The 22,597-nt window shown below is 36.9% G+C and overlaps 1 protein-coding gene across 1 annotated transcript in view; it reads left to right on the top strand.

Moving 5' to 3' along the window:
* ANXA1 (annexin A1) overlaps positions 1–12,706 on the top strand; it is a 23,522-nt gene extending 10,816 nt beyond the window's left edge. Inside the window, exons 3-13 of the mRNA XM_031058945.1 lie at positions 2,219–2,312; positions 3,125–3,219; positions 3,942–4,055; positions 4,630–4,720; positions 5,705–5,784; positions 6,777–6,833; positions 8,155–8,248; positions 8,795–8,890; positions 9,893–9,951; positions 10,818–10,940; positions 12,336–12,706. Of these exons, the coding sequence (XP_030914805.1) occupies positions 2,219–2,312; positions 3,125–3,219; positions 3,942–4,055; positions 4,630–4,720; positions 5,705–5,784; positions 6,777–6,833; positions 8,155–8,248; positions 8,795–8,890; positions 9,893–9,951; positions 10,818–10,940; positions 12,336–12,395 (963 nt within the window). The 3' untranslated portion in view covers positions 12,396–12,706. The remainder of the gene's footprint in view (positions 1–2,218; positions 2,313–3,124; positions 3,220–3,941; positions 4,056–4,629; positions 4,721–5,704; positions 5,785–6,776; positions 6,834–8,154; positions 8,249–8,794; positions 8,891–9,892; positions 9,952–10,817; positions 10,941–12,335) is intronic.
* Positions 12,707–22,597: the final 9,891 nt, after the last annotated feature.

The raw sequence follows: 22,597 nt of genomic DNA, 5'->3' as shown, positions 1-22,597 counted from the left end.
TTGAGAGCACCATGCTTATTTTCTCATAGTCTTACAAGCGGTTTAAAGACATCCAAACATCATCTTTCATACATGCCAGTGGAGGGAAAACAATGGCAAAACTCTAGCAGATTAGAACTGGAACCTAATTTTATTGTATTGTATAATCTAAAGTAACCATATAACATAGGAAGTTTGCTACAAGATGAAAAATTGCTCTTATTTGCACCTATCAGTCCAGTTATCAATTCCTCGGCAGAGCAAGTTAGTGTGACTAAACTGTAATTCCAAGTCACTGACTGACTCAGATCGGCCTCTTTAATGTACTAATCTGATGCTGACTTGTGTGAACGTGTATGAACATGTCCAGGTAATGTATGTGAAAAAACCAGGGACTATTTGGCTGAGATCTAGTAAGCCATGAGTTGCAACCCAGGAATGTAAAGGAGGAAGTAAAGTCACTAGTATTCATCCTAGCTTTCATGTCATATGTCATGCTCATGCTGGAACAAGTCACAGCACGAAGTAAAAAACCTCAATGAGTATGGCTATACATTAGAAGGGACAGATATGTTGTGAGGAGTCAAGAGTTACTGTGCTAGGATGATATGGAGAATCTTTGTAATAACGAGGTGGAGATACTGAAATGAAAGCAAAGTTAAAGCAGTACATTGTGAAATCACACAAGTTCCCAAAGAAACCCTGACAATTTGAAAACAAAATTTTCTAGGGCAAATTTCAGTAAACAAAAGTTTTCTGCTCTAGGCCCTTGTAGATTTTGTAATTTTGACTCCACAACATTTTGTGCACAAACCTTTGGCTCCACCGTCCTATTCCACTTCCATTCCCAGGGTCCTGAGACATTCTTGGCTACAGTGGTTACAGAGACTTTTGTATTGCTGGTAGATAAGTTTGGCATGGAAACCGGCATACAAAGGTTAGCCTGCAAGATTAAGAAACAGGCAGTGAGACAGTCCCAATCCTCTGTTGACTTAGCACACAAGACACAATGATCTCTTGAAAAGTATGCTGGAGACTTAAGATGCACAGATTTAAGTATGAGATTTAAGTAGCTTTATGCTAGAGATTTAATTATGCAGTCTGTCTGCTCCCTTATAACTCCTAGTGAGACAATTGTGTAAGGAGATGAACATTTAATTATCAGACGCTAGAAGTGTACAAAATTCATTACAAACAGTTGTATGTAAAATATGTACTCATAAAACCTTGCCCTTTCTTTTGAGGTATTTTATTTTAATGACAAAGGATTAAAAAAATGAAATACTAGTTTTTGAAACAGGAGAAAGACTATAGGAGATTCTGAACCATCTAGCTAAACTAGTGGTGTCTTCTAATAAGAAACCTCATCACATATCACAACAATGGGAATTTTCTATAAATCTTTCAACCAAGAATCTTGGAACATTTTATAATTCTGTGATAGTAGTAGACTAGAATCAGTTATTTAGTGCTGTTGAGGAGAGTGCTGTATGAGTTATTTAGTGCTGTTAGTCCTGCCTGTAACTTGATGTGTCATGTTGCTTACATAGGACAAGCCAAATGATCTGTTGTACAGTTCCCAGAGATCTTCAGACATTGACTAGGGAGTGCCCATCTAGGAGCAGATTCACCAAAATCAGCTAGTAGATAATGCTTTGCAAAGACTATGGCTTATGTCTAAAGTTTCAAAGAAGCTGGGCAAGAGGTCTCCACTTCCTTGTAGGGTTAGGCTTGAACACTTCCCCAAGATCTCAAATGCAAGAAATGTTTGAAAGCTTAGATGTGAATCAGCTGAGGACACCTGTAATTTGATGACATGGTCAGTTTGCATAAGATGAGCAAAGAAAATAACACTTTACTGGAAGTGCCTGTAGAATTTAATTTTGTGTTTAGAGCCTTTAAAATTTGAGCATAATTTCCTAATTATGACAGTTAATTATTTTCCTATACAGTCAAACTTACACTAAGAAATAGGTGTTCAGGTACCTAAACCAATTTATGAAGTACTTTTTTGTTTAATATGAGAGCTGTGAAAGAATAGATCCAATGCATGTCCATTATTGAACCTGTTCAATTACTTGTAGCTACAAAACTGTATGTTCCCTGATGACAAAAGGCAATCCCAAATGCACAGTTTATTTGGGCATTCAAAACTGCTTCTGTACAAAAATATTCTTTGGCAAGAGCAATTTTTTTCTTCTTTCTGTTTTAAATTTTACTTTTTATTTTCCCTCTGCAGAAGAGCTCAAAAGGTATCCATGGAGTACAGACATACCCAAATTTTGATCCATCAGCTGATGTTGTTGCTTTGGACAGAGCTATTACTGTAAAAGGTAAGAGGAGTAAATATTTAACTTACTACATTAGGACTCTTCCCTAGAAAATGTTAAGAATAACACTGAATAAAATATAGGAGCAAGAGGCAGTGGCAAGTGGGAGAGGTGCCTCTACTTTTAAAAGCTTGGCAATACATTAAATTATGCCACTTGCTGAAGAATCTCAGCTCTTTGATAGCCTGACATTGTATTATGATTTCAGACCTTAATACTGTATTAAAGTTATTGAATATGTTGAAGGAAGGGTTGAAAAAATGTAATTTCTAAGGAAGGAAATAATATTGCAGCATACCATACAAATGTTTTTTGGCTTGATTTCCGCAGAATTCCTGCAAGAGGCAGTGATTATGCTGATAATTTATAGTATGTGATTATGCTGATAATATATTATATGCTTCTGTTACATATCTCTCTTTTAATGAAAATCACATTTGGTGCTTTGTGCTTCCAAAGGTTTTTCAGTTTGACTTCCTGAGATTAAAGAAGAATGCCATCTAATTTGCTTTTTAATGTTCTGGGCTTCTGTTTGTTTGGGGTTTTTTAGGGTTTTTTCAGCTTAGTGGAAGATCTACACTCAGAACACTCTAAGACTTTTTGCATGAAATTTCTGTGTCCTACATGGATCTATTTATTTGGTTTCTTAGCTACATAACTAATCTTGTAAGTTTGTAGGCAATAACAACTTTTCCTTTGGTTGAATTTGAGTTTGTCAAGAAATCAAAATATTATATAAAGCAGATAAAATAATTTAACTGGCTTAATGATGTATATATTTTCAATATATTGGAATTTTGTTTATTTATTTATAGGTGTGGATGAAGCCACCATCATTGACATCTTGACTAAGAGAACAAATGCTCAGCGACAGCAGATCAAAGCTGCCTATCAGCAGGCTAAAGGAAAGGTAAAGTATATCAAACTAAGTTTAATTTTCTCTCAGATTATCAAAGTTTCTCCTGGCTCAAATGGCATAGATGAGCAAAGATAGAATACTGAGTAGGATAGGAGAGTTGTAGGACTGTAACACTCTTCCACAAGTCTACCAATGCTGCTATAGGGAAGGGCTTCTAGTGATTTTAGAACATTTTTGGATAGACAGCAGAATAAACCAGATTTTAATTTTTTTTTCACCCCACTTACATTTAGGTCAAATTAGAATATAGCCTTTATCTTCAGAACTTGTGGTTTTGTTTAGGGTGATATTGCATATGTTCACTTCAAACTTCATGCAATAAACAATGAGTTCAAATGTTACACAAATAAGCAACTCGGTCATAATTGTAAGAGTAATATGACATTATCTTCTCTGGAAGAACGAGCAGCCTGTTTTGAGAGTCTTCTTCTGATGCTGTACATGTTTCAATGTAGCTGAACTGCAATGTGTGAAAGCACTCCAGAATACTTACTGAAAAACCCTGCCTGACACTTTAATTAATGTAAAATGTCAATGTCAAATGTGACAAATCTGAAAATTGAAGTAGGGCTTCATAATTCTTTCTGTTAGATATAGGAATGATGTAGACTTAGATTGATCAGAAGTCAGACTAGTTTTTGGACTGCAACTGAGCAGCAGCTACACTTCCACCATTCATTAACTTGGTGTGCTTCTTATTCTTCCTGAAACAGAGTCTAGAAGAGGCCTTGAAAAAAGCTCTGAAAGGCCATCTAGAAGATGTTGTTGTGGCTCTGCTGAAAACTCCAGCTCAATTTGATGCTGAAGAATTAAGAGCCTCTATGAAGGTAAGGCAAAATCTTCAGAGAAAAACTTTCCTAGAGAACATCTGTACTTATCAAGGCCTGTAAATAACACTGGATATAGATTTCAAAGCTTGTGTATTATCTTTATTTTAACTTAATTTTGATAAATTTGTATTGGCAACTCAGTTTATGAGAACAAGACCCAGTAATCCCTGCTGAATTTCAGAGTTGGAGGAGATTCTTTTGAGGGAATGAACTCCTTCTTGCCTTCTGAAAACTGGTTGCTAATGGGAGCCGTAGCACTTACAATAATGTTTACATAGGAGAAACAAAAAAGGGAAGGAGGTATTTTCTTTTTCATAAATTTTACATTCTTATCTTTTATGTGCACTGTTTGATCCTTTTAGTACTTCTTTTTGGCACGTTGAATGTGATAAAAATTAAATTCCAAATGAGCTGAAATTACATAAGATGGAAGCACAAAATTTTTAATTTTTATTTCTTATTCCATGTGGTGTCTTCAAAACCAAGCCAATGACTTTCATCTTATTTCTGTTACAAATTTTAAGTTTGTTCTATTGAATAACATCTCTAAAACTTCAATCACTTTTATCAGGGGCTTGGAACTGATGAAGATACCTTAATTGAGATTCTGGCCTCAAGAAACAACCAAGAGATCAGAGAAGCCAGCAGATACTACAAGGAAGGTAATTCAGAGCAAGAAAGAAGTATTAAGAAGCAAGAAAGAAATTATACCATTGTATGACCCTATAGCAGACACGTTGGATTCACAAACTCTCTTAGTATGAGGAGCTGAGAACAAAATAGGAGGCAAATGAAGCTTCACAAAAATTATACAGGGCTGCTGTGAGGGAGATCAGGGTGACTTCTGCTGAACTATGTCGATCCCAATAGTGAAGGAAAAAATACATCGCCACTGCTGGGATTGTGGTTGTCTTATGGAATGAGTCACACATTCAGATGTTTTCTTGGATGCATGGAAAGACAAGCTGCTTTTCTTCCCCTGTAACTAAAACTCGGCTGACATTTTAAGATAAAAGCATAGGCTTGGAAAAAAAAAGCCTTACTGAGTCAGCAACACAGATGTGTTAGCAGTAGGAACAAACAGTGAACTGCAGGGGGAAATTACTTGAAGAAATTACTACAATGTAATGTGGTGTCTCTCCTATATGTTGAGTTTACTGTATTGTCTAATTAAATCCTATTTTCTGACATGATGAGGTAACTTTTACCAAGACATTTCTTAGATGCCTATATTAAAAGCTTGATTTTTTGGGAGACTTTTGTGTTTGAGTTCCATACTGATAAGAGCAGCCAAAAGTGAGAACAAAAAAGAAAAAGGTTCAAAACAAGGCTTGTATATTTTACAAACGTTGTTTTGAGCCTTTTTTACAAGCAGAAACCTGAGACAAAGACCTTAGAGAAGGACATTCCTCAGCACATTTTAGGTTTAACCTCCAATTTCAAGCGCATCTCAGGATTTAAAGGATATGTTACAAATAAACTCCTTTACTTGAAACCAAATGAAAAGAAAATCATATTTCTAGTGGGCATTTTTAAGTGAGAAATTAAGAAAATACTGAAAAATATCATAGAGTGGTTTGATGGGACCTTTAAAGATTATGTAGTCAACTTAGTTGATAACTTCAATATAAACTATTTGATTGCAGTGCTGAAGAGAGATCTGACACAAGACATCATCTCTGACACATCTGGAGACTTTCAAAAGGCTTTGGTTGCTCTAGCCAAGGTATGCTATGCTTAAGCATTTTGAGTGACAATATCTATAATCAAAAATCAATGTTCTCAAGACTACTTTAGAGAGACATGCAATAAATAAAGATTTATGCAATATTTATTTATTTGTATTGCTTTTTTATACTTTCAAATCCTAGACCATTAGAAACTGTTCTTAAACAAAATATAATGAGATTTTATCTCAAATGCCTTTTAAAAACTTCATTGTAAAACAATATTTATTTTTAATCAGTTATGCTTTTAAGACATAACTTTATAGCAGTTATGCTATATTTAAGCACTAGAAAAAGTAACAGGCATAATGTCATGTCAATTGCTTAGAAAAAGAATAAATGTCTAAAATTAGAGAAATAAACTTTTTTTCTGTCTTGTTAATGAATGTTTCTAGTAGTTAGATAATGGGACAAGGGCAGAGAGTTAACAAGTGGACAAAGTGTTTCATAAATTTGAATTCAAAAGTAGATGAGTTGAAGCGCTGGACCTTCATAATTAAAATGCCCTTTTAAAATTAATAAATATTTGATTTTTGAGTGTATGTATATGAACCTTGTACTTGCACACAGGATGATTTTTTGATACATCCATGTGCATAGTTTGGACTTCCAGTTTTAAATCAAATCAAACTTGAAAGGAGTCAATTGAATGATCATCAGTCAATTTCTAATCAACTTGAAAGGAGTCTATTGAATGATCATCAGGGAGCAGGTCACAGGTTTGAAGCCTGTAGTGTCATGTCAAGAAACAAATACTTCCTGTGGATTTTTAGGTAGGAATTAAGGAATAAGTCACCGGTGGCTGTGGAAGTATGTTCTCTGATTACAAATATAACAGTTTTATTCACAGGATGATTCATGTAACAGCACCTATATCCAGTTATGTATTGGCTTATGTATGAGAGTGGTGCTGCAGAACTCTCAAATGTTGAGCTTTAGTGAACTGAATGATTGTGAATACCAGTGAGATTTTATTTATTTCTTTATGTAGGCTGATCGATGTGAAAACCCTCATGTGAATGATGAACTTGCCGACAATGATGCCAGGGTAAGGTCATAATTGGCACTTTGCAGAACTTCTTCTGACTTCTTGAGATTCCTCTGGCTGTCTGAATCCTCTGCATTGCAGACCTTACAGAGATTTCAATGTCACACAGCAATAATTTCTGAAGAGATAGTGTTTTACAAAATTCATGAAAGTTAATTTTATGAAGGAAATTAGATCTTCACCCTAATATCTAGCTTCAGAAACATTTCTGCAGGACCTTGTCTAGTTCACGAAAAGCATGAAGACCATTTGAAGTACAAGTCAACAAGTGGAGGAATCAGACCCAGTCTTGCTTCTCTTTATAAAAGAGTTCTTGAATTAAGGAACAAGGGTGTGCTCATCTATATTCAGATCAGTTACCATATACTGACCATTATGAACTCTGCAGTATGTTAGATATTGATATTGCTTTTTAGTGATGAGCATTTCAAGATTATTGGTAAACCTCACAGTCTTTTTCTCAGTAATTCTAAAACAAGCATCCGATCTTTTTCCTACTTCTTCCGACATTAGCAGGACTATCTTTGCTAAAATTGATAAAACTCAGCAGTCCTTGCTGAGTTTTCACCAACAAAATGTTACATCACAGTTACAATTTAAGTTTAGATGATGTCAAATTAATTTTTAAAAAAAAACCAGCAAAGAAAAGGCCATTGAGAAATATTGCTTTAATTCCTGTTACATAAGGAGTTTAGTTCTGTCATCAGCCCTGGATATGAAAGTAAATTAATATTTTTCCTAAGTTCAAAAGTTCAGTACTGTTTAGTTTGATGCAGAGTGTTGAATCTTCATTCTGTGTGGAGGTCTTATATACTCTTAGAGAGGTTTGAGGAGGTGAGGAAAATGGAGGAGACTGATTTGGTTTTTACTTTCCTGGAAGTAAAAGTGACTCCTGGAAAGATGAGGAAGTACTTAGGAGATAGGTTTCTCCTACATATTGCACCACATAGTTGCAGACATAATTTAGTCAGTCTTGCAAAATCCTACCAGTCCTGAGGCTTTCATGCAGACTGCTGTCATGGCAAATGAAAAATAACTTCGTTCAAGAATGTAGTATACCCAGGAAAGGTAAATGATGGTCGTAAAATGTCTGAAAATATGTTTTCTATCTGCATAGTGTTCCCTAGGTTCTATAAAGACATTAGTGAAGTATAAAGTGTTATTTGACAGAGCTGGAGTTAGTCTGAGGTAGAGTTTTGATCTGGATTGTGTCAAGGGGCAGTGTTCATTGCTAACAAGCAAAGGCCCTCAAAATACAGTATTCCTGTTTGAATTTTACTATTCTGATATTGACCTTGTGACCTTCTTTTCTTTATGACAGGCCTTGTATGAAGCAGGAGAGAAAAGGAAAGGAACAGATACTGGTGTGTTTGTAACTGTTCTTACTACGAGAAGCTACCCGCATCTTCGAAGGGGTAAGTTGAACAAAGCTTCACACTTCTCTGGGATGATTTTTGAACATTGCCTGGTCATGAGTTCAGAGAAGATAGAGATCATTAAGACATTGCTCTAATTGGAAATATGCCTGCTGACTAAGGATGTGGTTGGCAGCCTAGCTGTTCTTTCAGCAGTAGAGATGAGCAATATCATTTAGGCTATTAAAAAATCTGAAGTCTCAGCTGGGTTGTGATCACACTGCCAAGCAATGGGAGCTCCCCAAAGTGGTCTTTCTTCTTGGCCAGTTTCCCCTAGACAGGGGGCTATCACACAATCTCACAGGCTCTGGGCTAGTCAGTTGGCCTCCTCTACTCCAGCCAATGGGAAGTGAACCCTTCCATCCTACCAAAGTCCCATTCCGTATGCTGACTCCATCAGCAGTACCTGGTGCGCAGTAACACTGCTGTTTACACTGTGCTGTCTGAAGAAAGTGAGAAAGATGACCCACAAACAATCCTCTGCTGCAATAGTGAGGATAGAATAGGGCAGAGAGCAGGGAGAATATTGTTCTTTCCATTATTTAGTCTTTCAGAAGTACACCAAGTACAGCAAGCATGACATGAACAAGGTACTGGATTTGGAGCTGAAAGGTGATATTGAGAATTGCCTCACTGCACTTGGTAAGTGGTTCTGCACATTGAAACCTACTGTATGTTCTGACTGAACTTAACCTTTTATTTTTGCCATAATTGCTCTGATCAGAAACTGTTCTGTACTTACCCTGCTTCATTGAACTTGCTAAATACCTTGTAAACGCTAATCTAGTCCTGGTGATTTAATTGACACACCTAAAATCAGTTGAAGTTGATGAATGAGTAGAAATCCCTCTCCCAATATTTGGAAAGGTCTTTTAATGGGAACAGATGAGTTGCCAACATAGGAATAGCTTTACAAGAAAACGGTATACCAAAAAAAAAGCTGTCAAAACAGGTACAGTTTGTATCAAAAATCCAATAGTTTTAAACCTGTCTGCAACCAAAGCCACTCTTCTCTAAGTTTCATGTTGCAAGAATACTTATAATATTGGTTATTAAAAGCATTGAAAAACATTCCTTCAGTGGTTTTGTTCAAGAAAATATTCATACAAAATTAGTGACGGTTGTTCATGAACAGTAAGGTAGGGAAGGGACTCCCTCTTAAGCAGTGGATCAGGGATGTGACTGGGAGCCAGACTCTCATCTTGTTCTTAACTTTTGTATCACAGTAAAACATACTTTGCATAAAATAATAATTTTCATCAGATTGCTTTTAATAATAATAACTTGGTTTGCAGAATATCAAATTACAACCTCCAGCTCTGCTATAGAAGGCATAAATGCTTTCACGTTTTTCTGCTTGGGAATTGCAGCACCTTCATTAATTTTAGGGCAGTAAACTAGGGAGAAATATGTTGGTTTTATGGTAATTATTCTCCCCTGACTGAATTGCTTTCCGAATAAACACAGCAAAGGATCTTCTTGTCCTCATATATAAGTATTTCTCATATATTATGAAGAAAAGTAACAAAGAAGTACATAAATAGGGTATGTGGGTAGGAAAAATGAGAGGGTTTTTTAAAGTGTTTTATTATATTTTTGTTACATGTATAGCTGAAATGACCTTGTTTCATTGCTTCATTACAGTAAAGTGTGCCACAAGCAAGCCAGCTTTCTTTGCAGAAAAACTCCATTTGGCAATGAAGGTAATCTAAATAAAGATCTCCTCTTTGTAAACATGATGTGCTTTATAAGCTGAAAAATAAAAAGTTAGCTAGAGGTCTCTAGGCCCTTTGTGTTGTAGAAAAAGACTGCAGAGAGAAATTCAGAGTATTTCTCTCGCTCCTTTTATTCTTTCCTTTGAAACTGGAGACTTTCTGTTGGAGGAGTTGGCTGCTATAATATGCTCAGGAGGGCATCTGTCCATCCACACGTATCTTTTACTGTTACAGGGACAGGAAACAGACTAGAAACCTTCTTATGAAACAACAATTATAGTAAAAAGGGAAAAGGAGAGCAATTATAGATCTTAGCAGGAACCTTGTGGAAGGCTAATCTATAGTGAGAAATTCATGATACTTCTGGCAAGTTTGGAGCCCATGTTAATGAGGCAGCTGGTGATCATGAAACAGTCTAGTATGTTGGTATTGTCATAACTCCTGTGACTTGGTGAGGAGCAATATAGGAAAAATTGAGTGAAACACTATGAGAATGCAGATCACTGCACTATTAAAAGAGTAATTTAAAAAGGCAGTAAAGTCTAGGCTGCCCCTAATGTTGAGCAAACACAGTCTGTTTTTAGGAAACAGCCAAAAGAAAGGTCTAAAAATATTAAAAAACCCTAAAACAATGGGGTGGAGGTAGCCTATCAGAAGTGTTTTGTGCTCATAGGGCAGATATGAGATGTCCCTGTTACAAGAGATACTAAAGGAAATGGAAAGGGATATGTTCATCTATAAAGAAGTCTGATGGATTAACCTACGGAACTTGATCAAAAGTATTTCAGTGATAAAAGTAGCATAATTCTTTTCCCTCCTTTTTCTCCCTCTTTCTTCTTCATTTCTTTTAACAGGGTTCTGGGACCCGGCACAAAGACCTCATCAGAATCATGGTTTCACGCCATGAGGTGGATATGAATCAGATCAAAGGCTATTACAAGAGTCTGTATGGCATCTCCCTCCGCCAAGCCATCATGGTAGGTTTTCTCCCAAGTGACACGTGAAACACAAAGCAACCAGATGATTTTTGAAGGCCAGGAAAGATGTGTTAAGTTTTCTGCTCCTCAGTGACCAGTTCATCCTGCCTAGCTCATTGTAGACGAGTACCTTACATTTCCAATGGCTCACAGGCTGGGAGAACTAATTCCTTTTCCAGGTCAAAGTCGTCGTTGAAAGAGCTATAGAACTAGTGATACATGCCTCACAATATCACCTTACAGTAGAATCCAAGACCTGAAAGGAAAGTACAGTATCCCCAAATTCTTGCCCTTAAGAAGTACCTTGGCAGGAGAGTGGAGATGATTGCCATGACAGCTCTAAGGGAGGTTTTTAACACAACTGGATATTGGCTTTTAACATTTGGGCTACTCCAGCAAATGAATTTTTAATTTTATTAACATGTATTTGGACATGTTTTCCCTGTGACCTAAGTAAATGAGTTAAACAAACAGAAATATTTTGTTAAAAGGGACTGACAACCCAATGTACTTTCCAGAAAATTCAAGTGGTGAGGGACTCGAAGAAAGCTAAGCTGACAAAGCATCTTTGTGGAGAGTAGTAGACATTACTGGAAAAAAAAAAAAGATGTCTTGATTGGAGTAGAAACATACTCCCTACATATATGAAAATGCCTTTTTGTTTTTTATTGATGTCTGCTACTTTTTCAGTTAGGTGCCAAAGGTCACTTTAAATCTTCCTTAAGCATGTGTATTACCTGTAATTTGGTGTGTAATTACACCACCTCATCATGTTCCAAAGTGGTGATTGCATCCAAATGTCTTGAGGCACAGCTTGGCTACACTTTCCATATACCTCTGAAAACTGCATTAAAATTAGAGAAAACTAGAAGTGTATGTAATAATTACACTGCTTACTTAGTGCATATTACCCATTTTTACCAAGCTGAACAAGCAATCCTATGTGAGCAGAGTATCACTGCACTGTTAGCCTTTATTTGAGATGCTCTTAGACACAATGTGTATACACAGGGTTTTAATATTAATTAGACGCCACTGATCAAGAAAGAAAGTTTGCCTTTATTTAGAGTAAAAGTTTAAGCTCCTGGGTAGATAAAACTCTTCTATGCTTCTCTTCTTCACTTATGCCACTAGACCTCCCAACATTTTTACTAGCCTTGTCTACCTGTGCTCCACTCTGGAAATGCATGCGTTTATTTCTAGATCATACAAATAACTTCAGTGATGGTGCTTGGTTCCAGCTCAGTCTGTGGTTAACTTGTGTTTTATCAAGGGATTAATTTATATGGATGGAGCACTGATATTTGATCAATGTATATTGAATGTTAATTGAAATTTATTTTACTTGAGACCATTGTTCTAACAATTGTTGGGTTTTCATGCTTGAATTTACAGGATGAACTCAAAGGGGATTATGAAACCATCCTGGTGGCTTTATGTGGAAGTGATAACTAAGTTTCATGTTCCTGAAATGCACTCAAGCCCAGTTGCTGAAAATCTTTATATTTGCATGTCTATGTAAAACACAGGCTTTACACACAGAGGTTTCTGTGGAATGGCACTTAGTACATACATATTATATTGAAAACCTGTAATCCAGAATGGTTTTTTTCAATATCCTTGCCCTGAACAGCATCATTATTTCTGGTTGCCATTATTTATCCTGAGTGAAAGAATGCCCCCAAGTTTCTACTCGTGTGATTAATTATGAAAATGGTAAAGTTTTCATTTATGCTAAGCAAATAAACTTTTAAAAAGAAAATTCATCCATGTGTAACTTTGTATATCCTGTGTTACTATTCTGCATTTAACTTCAAGCTGTGTGAGGGGAAAAAATCAGTAAACAGCTTAATAAAAAAATAATGTAGTAATATCACGTATAGCTCTGATCTGCATAAGATTTCTTTTTGGCTGAGTGAAACAGGGTTTCAGCAGAAGTGTGTCCTTTGTGAAAGCCCAGCCTAACCATTCAACTTCAAAATGGGAATGAGGGAGCCCATAGAATTTTAATTTAGAGTAAAGGAGGAGATAAAGTTAAACATGTTAGTAGTATGAAAACACTTGTTATCTGATTACAGGGGCATTGCCAGACCATACAACAGAGGAAATGTTTGTGCATTGCTGCATTCGAAGCACTTCTTGTAATTTTAAGGCATTTCACTATTTTTTAAAGTATTGTATGTATGCATCTTAGTCAGAGGTAGTTGCATTTTTATTGTATTCTATTTTTGTCTACTTCGAAAATGCAAATGCTGATTGTTTTGAAGAGGATGGATTGGTTTGTGTAGTGGTGTAACAAGGAGAAGTCACAGTTTTACTGCATGCCAACTCAATCCCCCTAGATGTTCACTTTTGTCTGAGAGGCATAAGTTTCTGTACAGTTAGGGAACTACTTCCTTAAACATTTAAAAAAACAGAAGTTTTTTTAGGAAATTTCATTCGTATGGCCCTTTCATATGGCTATTTCACAATTGTTTTAAATGTTGTGATCTATTTATTGCCATGGAAACTTGCAGCCCTTTATTATAGCCTGGAAACTTTCATACTGCAAAAAATAGGACTGAGGTTAAAGCTTGTGAAATAGAGCACGATCTATTCCACTGCCAGAAGGCCCCATGATGGTCTGAATAGAAGTGAGAGATGTTTCTAAACAAAACCCAAAATAAAACAAACAAAGATTTTTAGGTATGCTGACATAAATGGAAGGGTAATTTCCTGGCATTAAGAAAGACAGTCCTTGTCTTAAAGAGTTATGCTGCACAGTAAAGGGGAGAGACAGAGAATTAAATGGGCCAGCACAAATAATCTTTGTTTTCAATGAAAATTAATAGCAACATCAGGAGTGAAATGTAAATAAAAGTCTACATAGGTTAGCTGTAGTCAGATTGTCATTAAGATAAAATGGATTACCACAGAAGACTAATAATCAAAGGTGGTTTTGATCTTTTTGTCCCTATCTTTTTGCTTCAAAGGAGAAAATGTCACATAAAAATCACTGCAAGTGAATTTTAGTAAGTCCCTAAGGACTCCATTCAGAAGCATGCTTCTCTCTGTGCTGAGGTTCAAGCATGGGAAGAGTCCACAGATTTGTGCCAAGGAAGTATATATACAATTTTTCTCACTGCTGTTTTCCCAACCAATATTAGTTATTAAGCACTGGCATAAGGAAAAATAAGAAAGGCAGAATAAAAAAGACATTTTTCTAAAGTTGTGTCAAAATCAAAAAGTCAACCGTGACGGTGTTGTAAAGAATTTATCAGTGCTTATTCAGACTGTCCAGAGGAAGGCTTGCTGGGGCCCAGTGCTGGAATTTTCGCCTCTATTTTAGTGAAACACTATTGATGAATTTTATATTCCCTCTTTAGAGACGGGGCAGGTATTTCATAACTAAAAGCTACAAAAGTAAACTATATTCATAACTAATAATATTCATATATTTCATAACTATAAGCTACAAAAATAAAGCAGGCTTTGATCAGGTGTGAACATGGAATAGAAGGAAAGTAACCTGTAATGTTTCAAAGACAGTAAGATATGATTTTATTGGAAAGTCATGTATTAGAATTTGAATTGCATTCAAATGTGTGAGGAATGATGATCCACTCGATGGGAATGGCCATGCAGCTATTTAAAGGTGATGGAGGGAAGGTGAATGGTGAAATCAAGAGGAAGTGTCAGGGGGATATCAGTAAATACGATACAGTAAAGGCAATAGTGAAATTCATGAGAAGGGTTTCCTTGCAAATTGGTGACAGTGGGGAGACAAAAGGGTCACAAGAAAGGCAACAAGAAGATTGAAATACAATTTTTTTAATCATTGTACAGTTGTAGTCTATCAACAGAAAACCACTGTAAGGGCACAACTTCAACACAAACATGTAAATTAAAGAGTCACCCTGCATATTCACCAGGAAAAGCTTTCTTAAGGGCTGTTAACTTTGAAATAATTTAGAAATAGATTGGAAAACCATTCCTTCAAATGGTACTAATTCTTTCACAACTGTTTAATAAAATACTCGAGAAATGCTACATTTGTCACATTTAATTTATATTACTTTATGATTAGCCATCTCCTGCATGCTTGGACAGATTCTTCAGGTTCTCTTTCACTGTGAATGCTTATCTGGCGCTTTTGGCTTTGCCCTCAAAAAACAAATAATGGATTTACAGGAGGCTAGGAAAAGTATTACGAGTTTCCAGAGGCGTTTCCAAAATATTTGACCTCTGGTGCCACCTTGTGACTGTCGAGAACAAGGACAAGGGATAGTATTTCAGCAGAAATTCAGTCTCAAACAGCGGAATCTCATATACTGACCCTGCTTCTGAACTGCCATAATAAAAAGAGATAAAGTAGTTCAGCATCTCATGGAAAACGGTTGTTTTCTGTTTCCCCCCTGCTCCAGTGTCCGTTTTTTCCTACTGGTTTCAAAAAGAACAAGTAGAAAAAAAGAACTATCCGATGTATTCTCAAGGGGAGCGGCAAAGAGAAGTTTCTCAAATCACTGACACAGACAGTTGTAAAATATGAAAAAAAACTCCTAACCCAACACATCACCAGACCTCTCTAAAACGGTAGCAAATGTGTATGGGTGTTTACAACAAATCCTGTACTTGAAAGACTCATCCATCATGTGGTATGTCTCTCTTGTTCAACAGACTTGGGCAAAGAAAGCGGAACTTCTAAGAGACACCACTACAGAAGGTGCTATGGCAAAGTGATACAGCTAAGCAGTCCTGTGTGTTTATTTAGCATAAAGATAAAATCACATAAATTTGTTCCAGGAAATTAGGCCAGTTTTCCATTCCGAGGTGGCTTGTGCCCAATTCTATCAATTGCTATGTGCTTTTATTGTATGCTCATTTTGCTTCAGATCATTGGAATAATGTAGACAAGGTTATTTTAAAGGTTATTTTAAAATCTGGGCTTCAGTTTTAATATCTTGTTTTCCAACCTATTCAAGTGCCTCCTTCATTCAGTGGGGCCAAATATAGAAAAGCTAAATGCACTGCTTTTAAGGTGCTGAGATTTACAAAAGTGATGGCAAGGTGCCCATTACTATATTTATTATTGTTTTCTATGCTATTCTTCATAAACCAATGAAACATAATATTTCTAGCATTGTCTGAATAAAGAAAGGTGGAAATTAGATATTTTACGTTCCTTGATTATGCTATGCTGAATTTTACATTAAATTGATCACTGTGATACCAACAGAAGTTTTCTGAGCAGTTGCAGGTAGTAACTATTACATAACAGGCATTTGTGACAGGCAGTAATAATGTACCTTGGCAATTAAACTTATTCTGCCTCTTTCAAACTCTGTTTAGTTCTTCCCTCTTATCCACATTAAGTGGTTGCAGGTCATTATTAAAAAATTGCCAGATGATTTTTCAAGATCATTGATGAATGTAATGTATGCAGAAAAAATTTTAATTTCTTATTTCTCAGTTTTATCCATTTTATATTTCAACACTTTCTTCTTTTCCACAACCACCTCTTGCTATATTCTAACCTATGCTAGAACTTGGCTGCTAAACCTAACAAAGATCTTAGAAGTTTCTTGGGAGGTTATGGCAGGCTCCAAGAAGTCCAGTTGAATTGTAAAGGTTCTTCTGCTATTTCTGCCATTTTACAGTGAAGCTCTTCACTTTTTGTAGAGTTATGTATGTTTAATTATGGGGATGATTAGGAGTTTTTAAACATATTTTTCTTTGCACTGAACATTTCAGTTAAATGAGTTTATTGACAAATTGAATGCTTTTCATTTCTGAATTTGTAATATTACTTCCAAATACTTGCTTATTTAAAATAATAACTGGATATGAATAAATACCATATATTAATATATTGCTAATTATTTCTGCTAACACTGGTTTTTCAAAAAATACTGGAGGTTTGTATGTGGACTTTTTTTTCATATTACGAAATTACCATTATGTGGAATTGTTTGATATATAGGAAGTTTACCTCTAATTGATTGAGGCAAGTACTTCTGGAATATCTGAAAAAGAGGATACTTGATATTATGGAAACTTGAAGGTTTTTTTAATCTATGGTTCATCTACCAGGTCTAGAAACAATGTGATAGTTAAGTATTTTTATGATGGTCTGATATGAACCTGTAGCAAGTTACCTGAATTTTTTTACTTCCACTCCACAAAATTGAAATCTTAAGATTTGGAATTTATATTTTTATCTATATGCATATTTAGCCTACTATTAAGGAAAATACACAAATATAGAATATGAAACTTTTACAATTATACAACTGAAAAGTTACAAAGGACTTCCAGTCTCCATAGATTTATTAGCACAAAATTAACTGGTGGAAAAAGTACTTTCAGTGAAGCATCAGTGCTGCTACAAAGCTCTACACTGGATGAGAATTTAACTTTTCTCCTGAATGGAGAATACGAAATGCTTCCCTAAGACATGGTTTGGCGGTGGGTAAATTGTTCATACTGCCTAAAACCACTAGATGTAGCTGTTGTTGTTTGCAGCAGGAAGACCGCACACGCCCAAAAACACACCCACACCTGCCTGCGCCCTCCTCCTCCCCTTCCCCAGCCGGGTATTTGTTGGTGATGTAAGTGATGGTTTGGATTTTTACTTTTTAAGAATAAAATCTTTATATTATGGCTCTCCTTACAATATTATGTAGGTCTTTTTGCAGTCTCTGAATTTGTCAGTCCTTCTTCATTAGACATGATACAAGAAAGTAGTGTAAAATTTAAACATGATATGACTGTTCATGAATTAATTATAAATAATGATTATTGAAAATAAGTTAATACATATTTTTCCAGCAATTGGCCTGACATTGTGACTGAAGTGGTACAGGGCAGGTTTCTCTTGCAGCATTGATGCATTTTACATAGCTGGGACATAGCAGTAATCTGATGAGCTGCAACTGCCACAATACCAGATGGATCCTTAAAATAGGAGACCTGTGCTAATCTGTCTAGATTATTGAATTCAGCGCCACTTGGCAATATATCAGGGAATGCTTGTAGAACTGAATCAAAATAGATTATGAGGTTTTATTTTCAGTTACTTCTATAAATGTTCTGTGTCCCGTTTTACCATTTTTGTGGGAAATGCATCTGAAAAGTTACCCATTGCTTTTTAAAGTTGTTTTGTTTTTCAGCTACCTGTGCCATGGTAATATTTAGAATTGTATTGACATTACCAGTCTGTAAAATTTTGCTAGAATTGCCAGTTTAATTAGGAAAATTATGAAACAAAGAAATACAAAATAAAATATGAAATCAAAAAACCCAACCCAGTTTCCTTATCAGTAAAAATAAGGTATGCATGTAAGCATATACAAGACTTTTTTGTGTCATTTTCTTCTGCAGTGATTAAGACAAGTATGTTTGCAGGCACGTGTATTTGCATTTAGATGCTTCTCTAGAGTGTAATTGTAAAATGTACATTTAGGGAGAAAGAGACAGAAAAGATGGATAATGGCAGTGGAAAGAGTCATGAATTTTTCTTGTTGCCGTGCTTCTTTCATGCCCTATGAATGAAGTACTGAAGCTAGGGATCTGACGTTACTATTAATTTGTAGCTGATAAATGTAAACAAATATTTAGTATAACAAGGTGTCAGTTTTAGAAGAATGTTAATGGCTGAGTGTTGACAAGCACCCAAAGCTGTGCATTTATGAATGTTGAAGAACTGGGAAAGATACATGAATTTTTGGGTTTAGTTTACTGTTAGTGAAAGTTATTAACAATTTTTGTACAGAAATTGTCATACATACAAATGAGTAGTAGAAGACTGGCATCTACACTCCTACCTGAATGAAGTGAATAGCTTGCAGATACAAAAAATCTACAACATAACGTGTGACACACTCCCATGTGCACCTGTCCTTTGAGCCCATGTCCTGCTCTCACTTGTGCTTCTGTGACTTTGTACAGATCCTAAGGTGACTGCTGTGGTGTAAATACACTTACATCAACATTTGTATATTTGTATGCACTCCGTGGTTCACAGCTGATTTGTGCAGAAGCCCTGATAACTTGTCCAGACATTGTGATAGCTTGTCCAGACATCACATGGCAAATGACTGGTCCAGGCAGCAATGCAAGTGGATCATCAATGCAAGAACCACAGTGAGAGGATTATAGGCATTTAGAGGAAATCCAGAAGCAAAGCTACAGGAATTTTGCCATGAGATACTCTAGAACTCAAAGTAAAATTAATCCCTGAAGAATTAAGTTAATAACGAAGTGCACTGGTTTCTTAAGCATCATTCCCTGTTCAGCCAAGGCAAATTCACTGCAGTCTCTGAGCCAGGGGAAAAACAGCAGCAGTTTTACCCATTCTAGTAATCTAGTCCCTGCTGCTGCTGACCTCAACATGGTTTTGCCCTCACTGTGCCAGTTGTTTTCCCTCTCCTCTTCCCTCCTATTTCCTCCCCTCCCCTCATGTTTAGGATAGCTGCTACCATTGGGGGGTCTAGGTCTTAATAGCTGCACTACAAAACATGTACACAGGCCAAAGAAATTGTACAGAAACTACCACAGAAATGTCTATCAAGAAAAATATATGAATCATGGTATGAAAAGTAATTTTTTTACTTCAGTTTCCACCACTGCACTCAATCTGTTCTTCATAACACAGGTCTCCTTTCCTTGAGTTATAAACTCTGTGCTGCCCCTAACAGGGGTACAACAAAACAACTTTAATTTGTATGTTTATGGGACAAAAGGTCATGAAAACAAGCTCTCTATGTTTGCACCCTTTTTTGTATAGTTTACAAAATTATTAAAGTCTGGAGTGCGCAATTTTCATATTTTCTTTAGATATCTGGAAATGCAAACAAAACAAACCACTGCAGTTTAAAAGTTCCAACAATGACTCAGTAACCTTTACAGTAACCTTTATTTTAACCAACCCCATCCAAATGTTGGGGTGAAGATGGGTGTTGTTTGGCTTTTTGGAGTTTTGTGGGTTTTTTGTTTGGTAGTTTGGGTTTTTTTTGTGTTTTTTTCCCATTGAATTAAGAGCAATTCATTAAGAAATTTAAAAATCGATTCTGAAATAGAGTTGTTTGCTACCACACAAAGGTGTTTACTTGGAAAAGAATTGCAAATGCAATGCATTACAAATATTCTTGATTTGTTTAAACTGTCTACTCTCACTTTGACTACTGACTAATTTTTTAGGCTGCTACGATTATAATTAATTGGTTGATCCAGTTCAAAAGAGGTGTTGGACTGTGTTTCATGTACCAAGAAACAAAGAAAGTTTGAACATGGCTGAAGGTCTGCTCTGTCCCTTGTTAATTTTCTGGTCCTTGGAGTAGTGGAATAGGTGACTCTTTTCTTCATGGCACCAACAACCTACAATAGGAATACCAGTTGCATAAACATGGTGCTCACAATCAATGCTTAGGATTGCTGGTGGAGAAAAATAGGATATAGGTAGTGTGATCTACTTACAGTTGTCACAGCTTAATAGAAGGGCAGCTGCATCCAGCATCAGCTTCAATAGCCTTTTGAGCACGTTGCAGGGAGTATGGAAGTGATTTGGCCTAAAAGTTACATGTGCCTGACCCACTGATGAGCCTGACCTTTGATAAAATCCTTGTGAGATACAGGTCAGCAAAATGCTTTCAATCTGGAGAACCAAACAGAAATATGGGAATAGTCCAGGTTCAAAAGGCAGCCCTAAATTACAAACCTAGACTACTGTTTTAGTCTCAAATAGCTGGTTGTCACACACTCCCCTTTTGGTTAGACCTAATTAATCTTCAAGTAGGTGAAAAGCCTTTTTGACCCTGGAAATTTTTTAATGCCTGTCTTGGACTGAGACAGTTTAAAGAGGTGGGCAGTCTGAAATTAGTGACTTCCTCCTTGATTCCAAGCAATTTCTTCTCATCCATGATGAATAAGATATGACTAGATACAAGTTAAAAAAATAGCTGTTTAGTAAAAGAATGCCAACAGGCAAGGGAAAAAAGGAAAATAACAAATTCACGATCTGCCACATGACCAAAGAGACCCGAAATGCTGGAAATGCCCTTCCTGATACCGTGCCCAGCAGGGACGGCCTCAGGCTTGTAGGACCGAGGGACAAGATGGCAGCAGATCCATGCCAGACCGCAAAGCTCTGGGGGCAGGTGCAACAGCACATGGAGACCGGACGGCTCCCCAGGGCCGGCATCCTCCCCCAGAGGCCCAGCAGGGCAGGGGGCACTCGGTGTTCCCTGTCTTGGGGCACTCAGTGTTCCCTCTCCTGGGACACTCAGTGTTCCCTGTCCCGTCTGTCCCAGGGCACTCGGTGCTCTCTGTCCCCGCTGTTCTGGGGCACTCGGTGTTCCCTGTTCTGGGGCACTCAGTGTTCCCTGTCCCCGCTGTCCCGGGGCACTCAGTAGTCTCTGTCCCCGCTGTTCTGGGACACTCGGTGTTCCCTGTTCTGGGGCACTCAGTGTTCCCTGTCCCCGCTGTCCTGGGGCACTCAGTAGTCTCTGTCCCCGCTGTCCTGGGGCACTCAGTAGTCTCTGTCCCTGCTGTTCTGGGGCACTCGGTGTTCCTTGCCCAGCCGGAGCACTGCCACTGCACCACTGTGGGACAGAGCCTCAGCTGTGGACAGGCACCTGTGGAATCCTTGCCAGGGCAGCCCAAAACTCCTGCTGCAGCCCCTCTGAGATGAGGAAAAAACCCCAAAAACTGAAAAGGGAAGAAAAAACCATTTGCCTGAGCTGAAAGCAAACAGCACACGAAGCAAATACCATGCGGCAAAGCAGCTCCCCATGAGAGACAATTTTATAGTTGTATCGCCTCTCTCCCCAGGATAGCACCCCCAGACACACGCACAAGGTGTCTGACTGTAGGATCTTACACACACAGCAAGTATTTTTGGACATAGATAGATAGATATGGAATACAATCACCTTATGGGCCACAAAAGAATGCCTCATAAAGAAAAGAAAAAAAAAAGAAATTAGCATGAGCAGACAGCTGTAAAGCTGTTGGTGTTTAGCATGGACTCATCCGCTGGTACACATGGACATTAAGATGTTTTAACCAAAATTTAAAGTATCTTTTTCTTTAATATGTATTTTTTACAAGTATTAGCATTCTTCATAAGAACTAAAATTATCATATTCTATTAATGAGTACTTTACAAGAATATGTTTTTACAGTGTGGTTTATTGTATTCATACATTGAAATAGGCAGATCCAAGAAACAAGCAAAAGATCAGTGAAGCTACAAAGTATCACATTGTCTTAAAAATACATCTAAGCACATGCTCACTCACAGTAGTTATCCACTGATGTTACATTACAGATTGCATCCCAAAATCTTTGTCAATCATTTAACATGAGAACGTTCTTAGAGTTCCCCAGCAGATGCCTTGCCAGCTCTTTGGCTCCCATTAGTCTCCAAAGTCTGTGCTTTAAAACATCTCACAGTTTTAATAACGAAGCCATTTAGCACATGGTTTGCTGTGGGATGTAGAAAGCATAATTGCTTTCATTTTACTGGAAATATTAATAAAAGCATGAAAACACAATAAAATCCAGAAAATGTAGAAGAGCAACACAACACACTCTGTAACACTGCTAAGAACTGATGCTGAGACCAATGACACAGGTGGTACAGGAGCTGAGAAGAGACCAGAGTGGCTGTTCATATGTCT

The sequence above is a fragment of the Geospiza fortis genome, unplaced genomic scaffold (genome assembly GCF_000277835.1).
Source record: "Geospiza fortis unplaced genomic scaffold, GeoFor_1.0 scaffold279, whole genome shotgun sequence".
In the NCBI taxonomy this organism is placed as follows: Eukaryota; Metazoa; Chordata; class Aves; order Passeriformes; family Thraupidae; genus Geospiza; species Geospiza fortis.
This window is presented reverse-complemented; position numbering and strand designations above follow the sequence as displayed.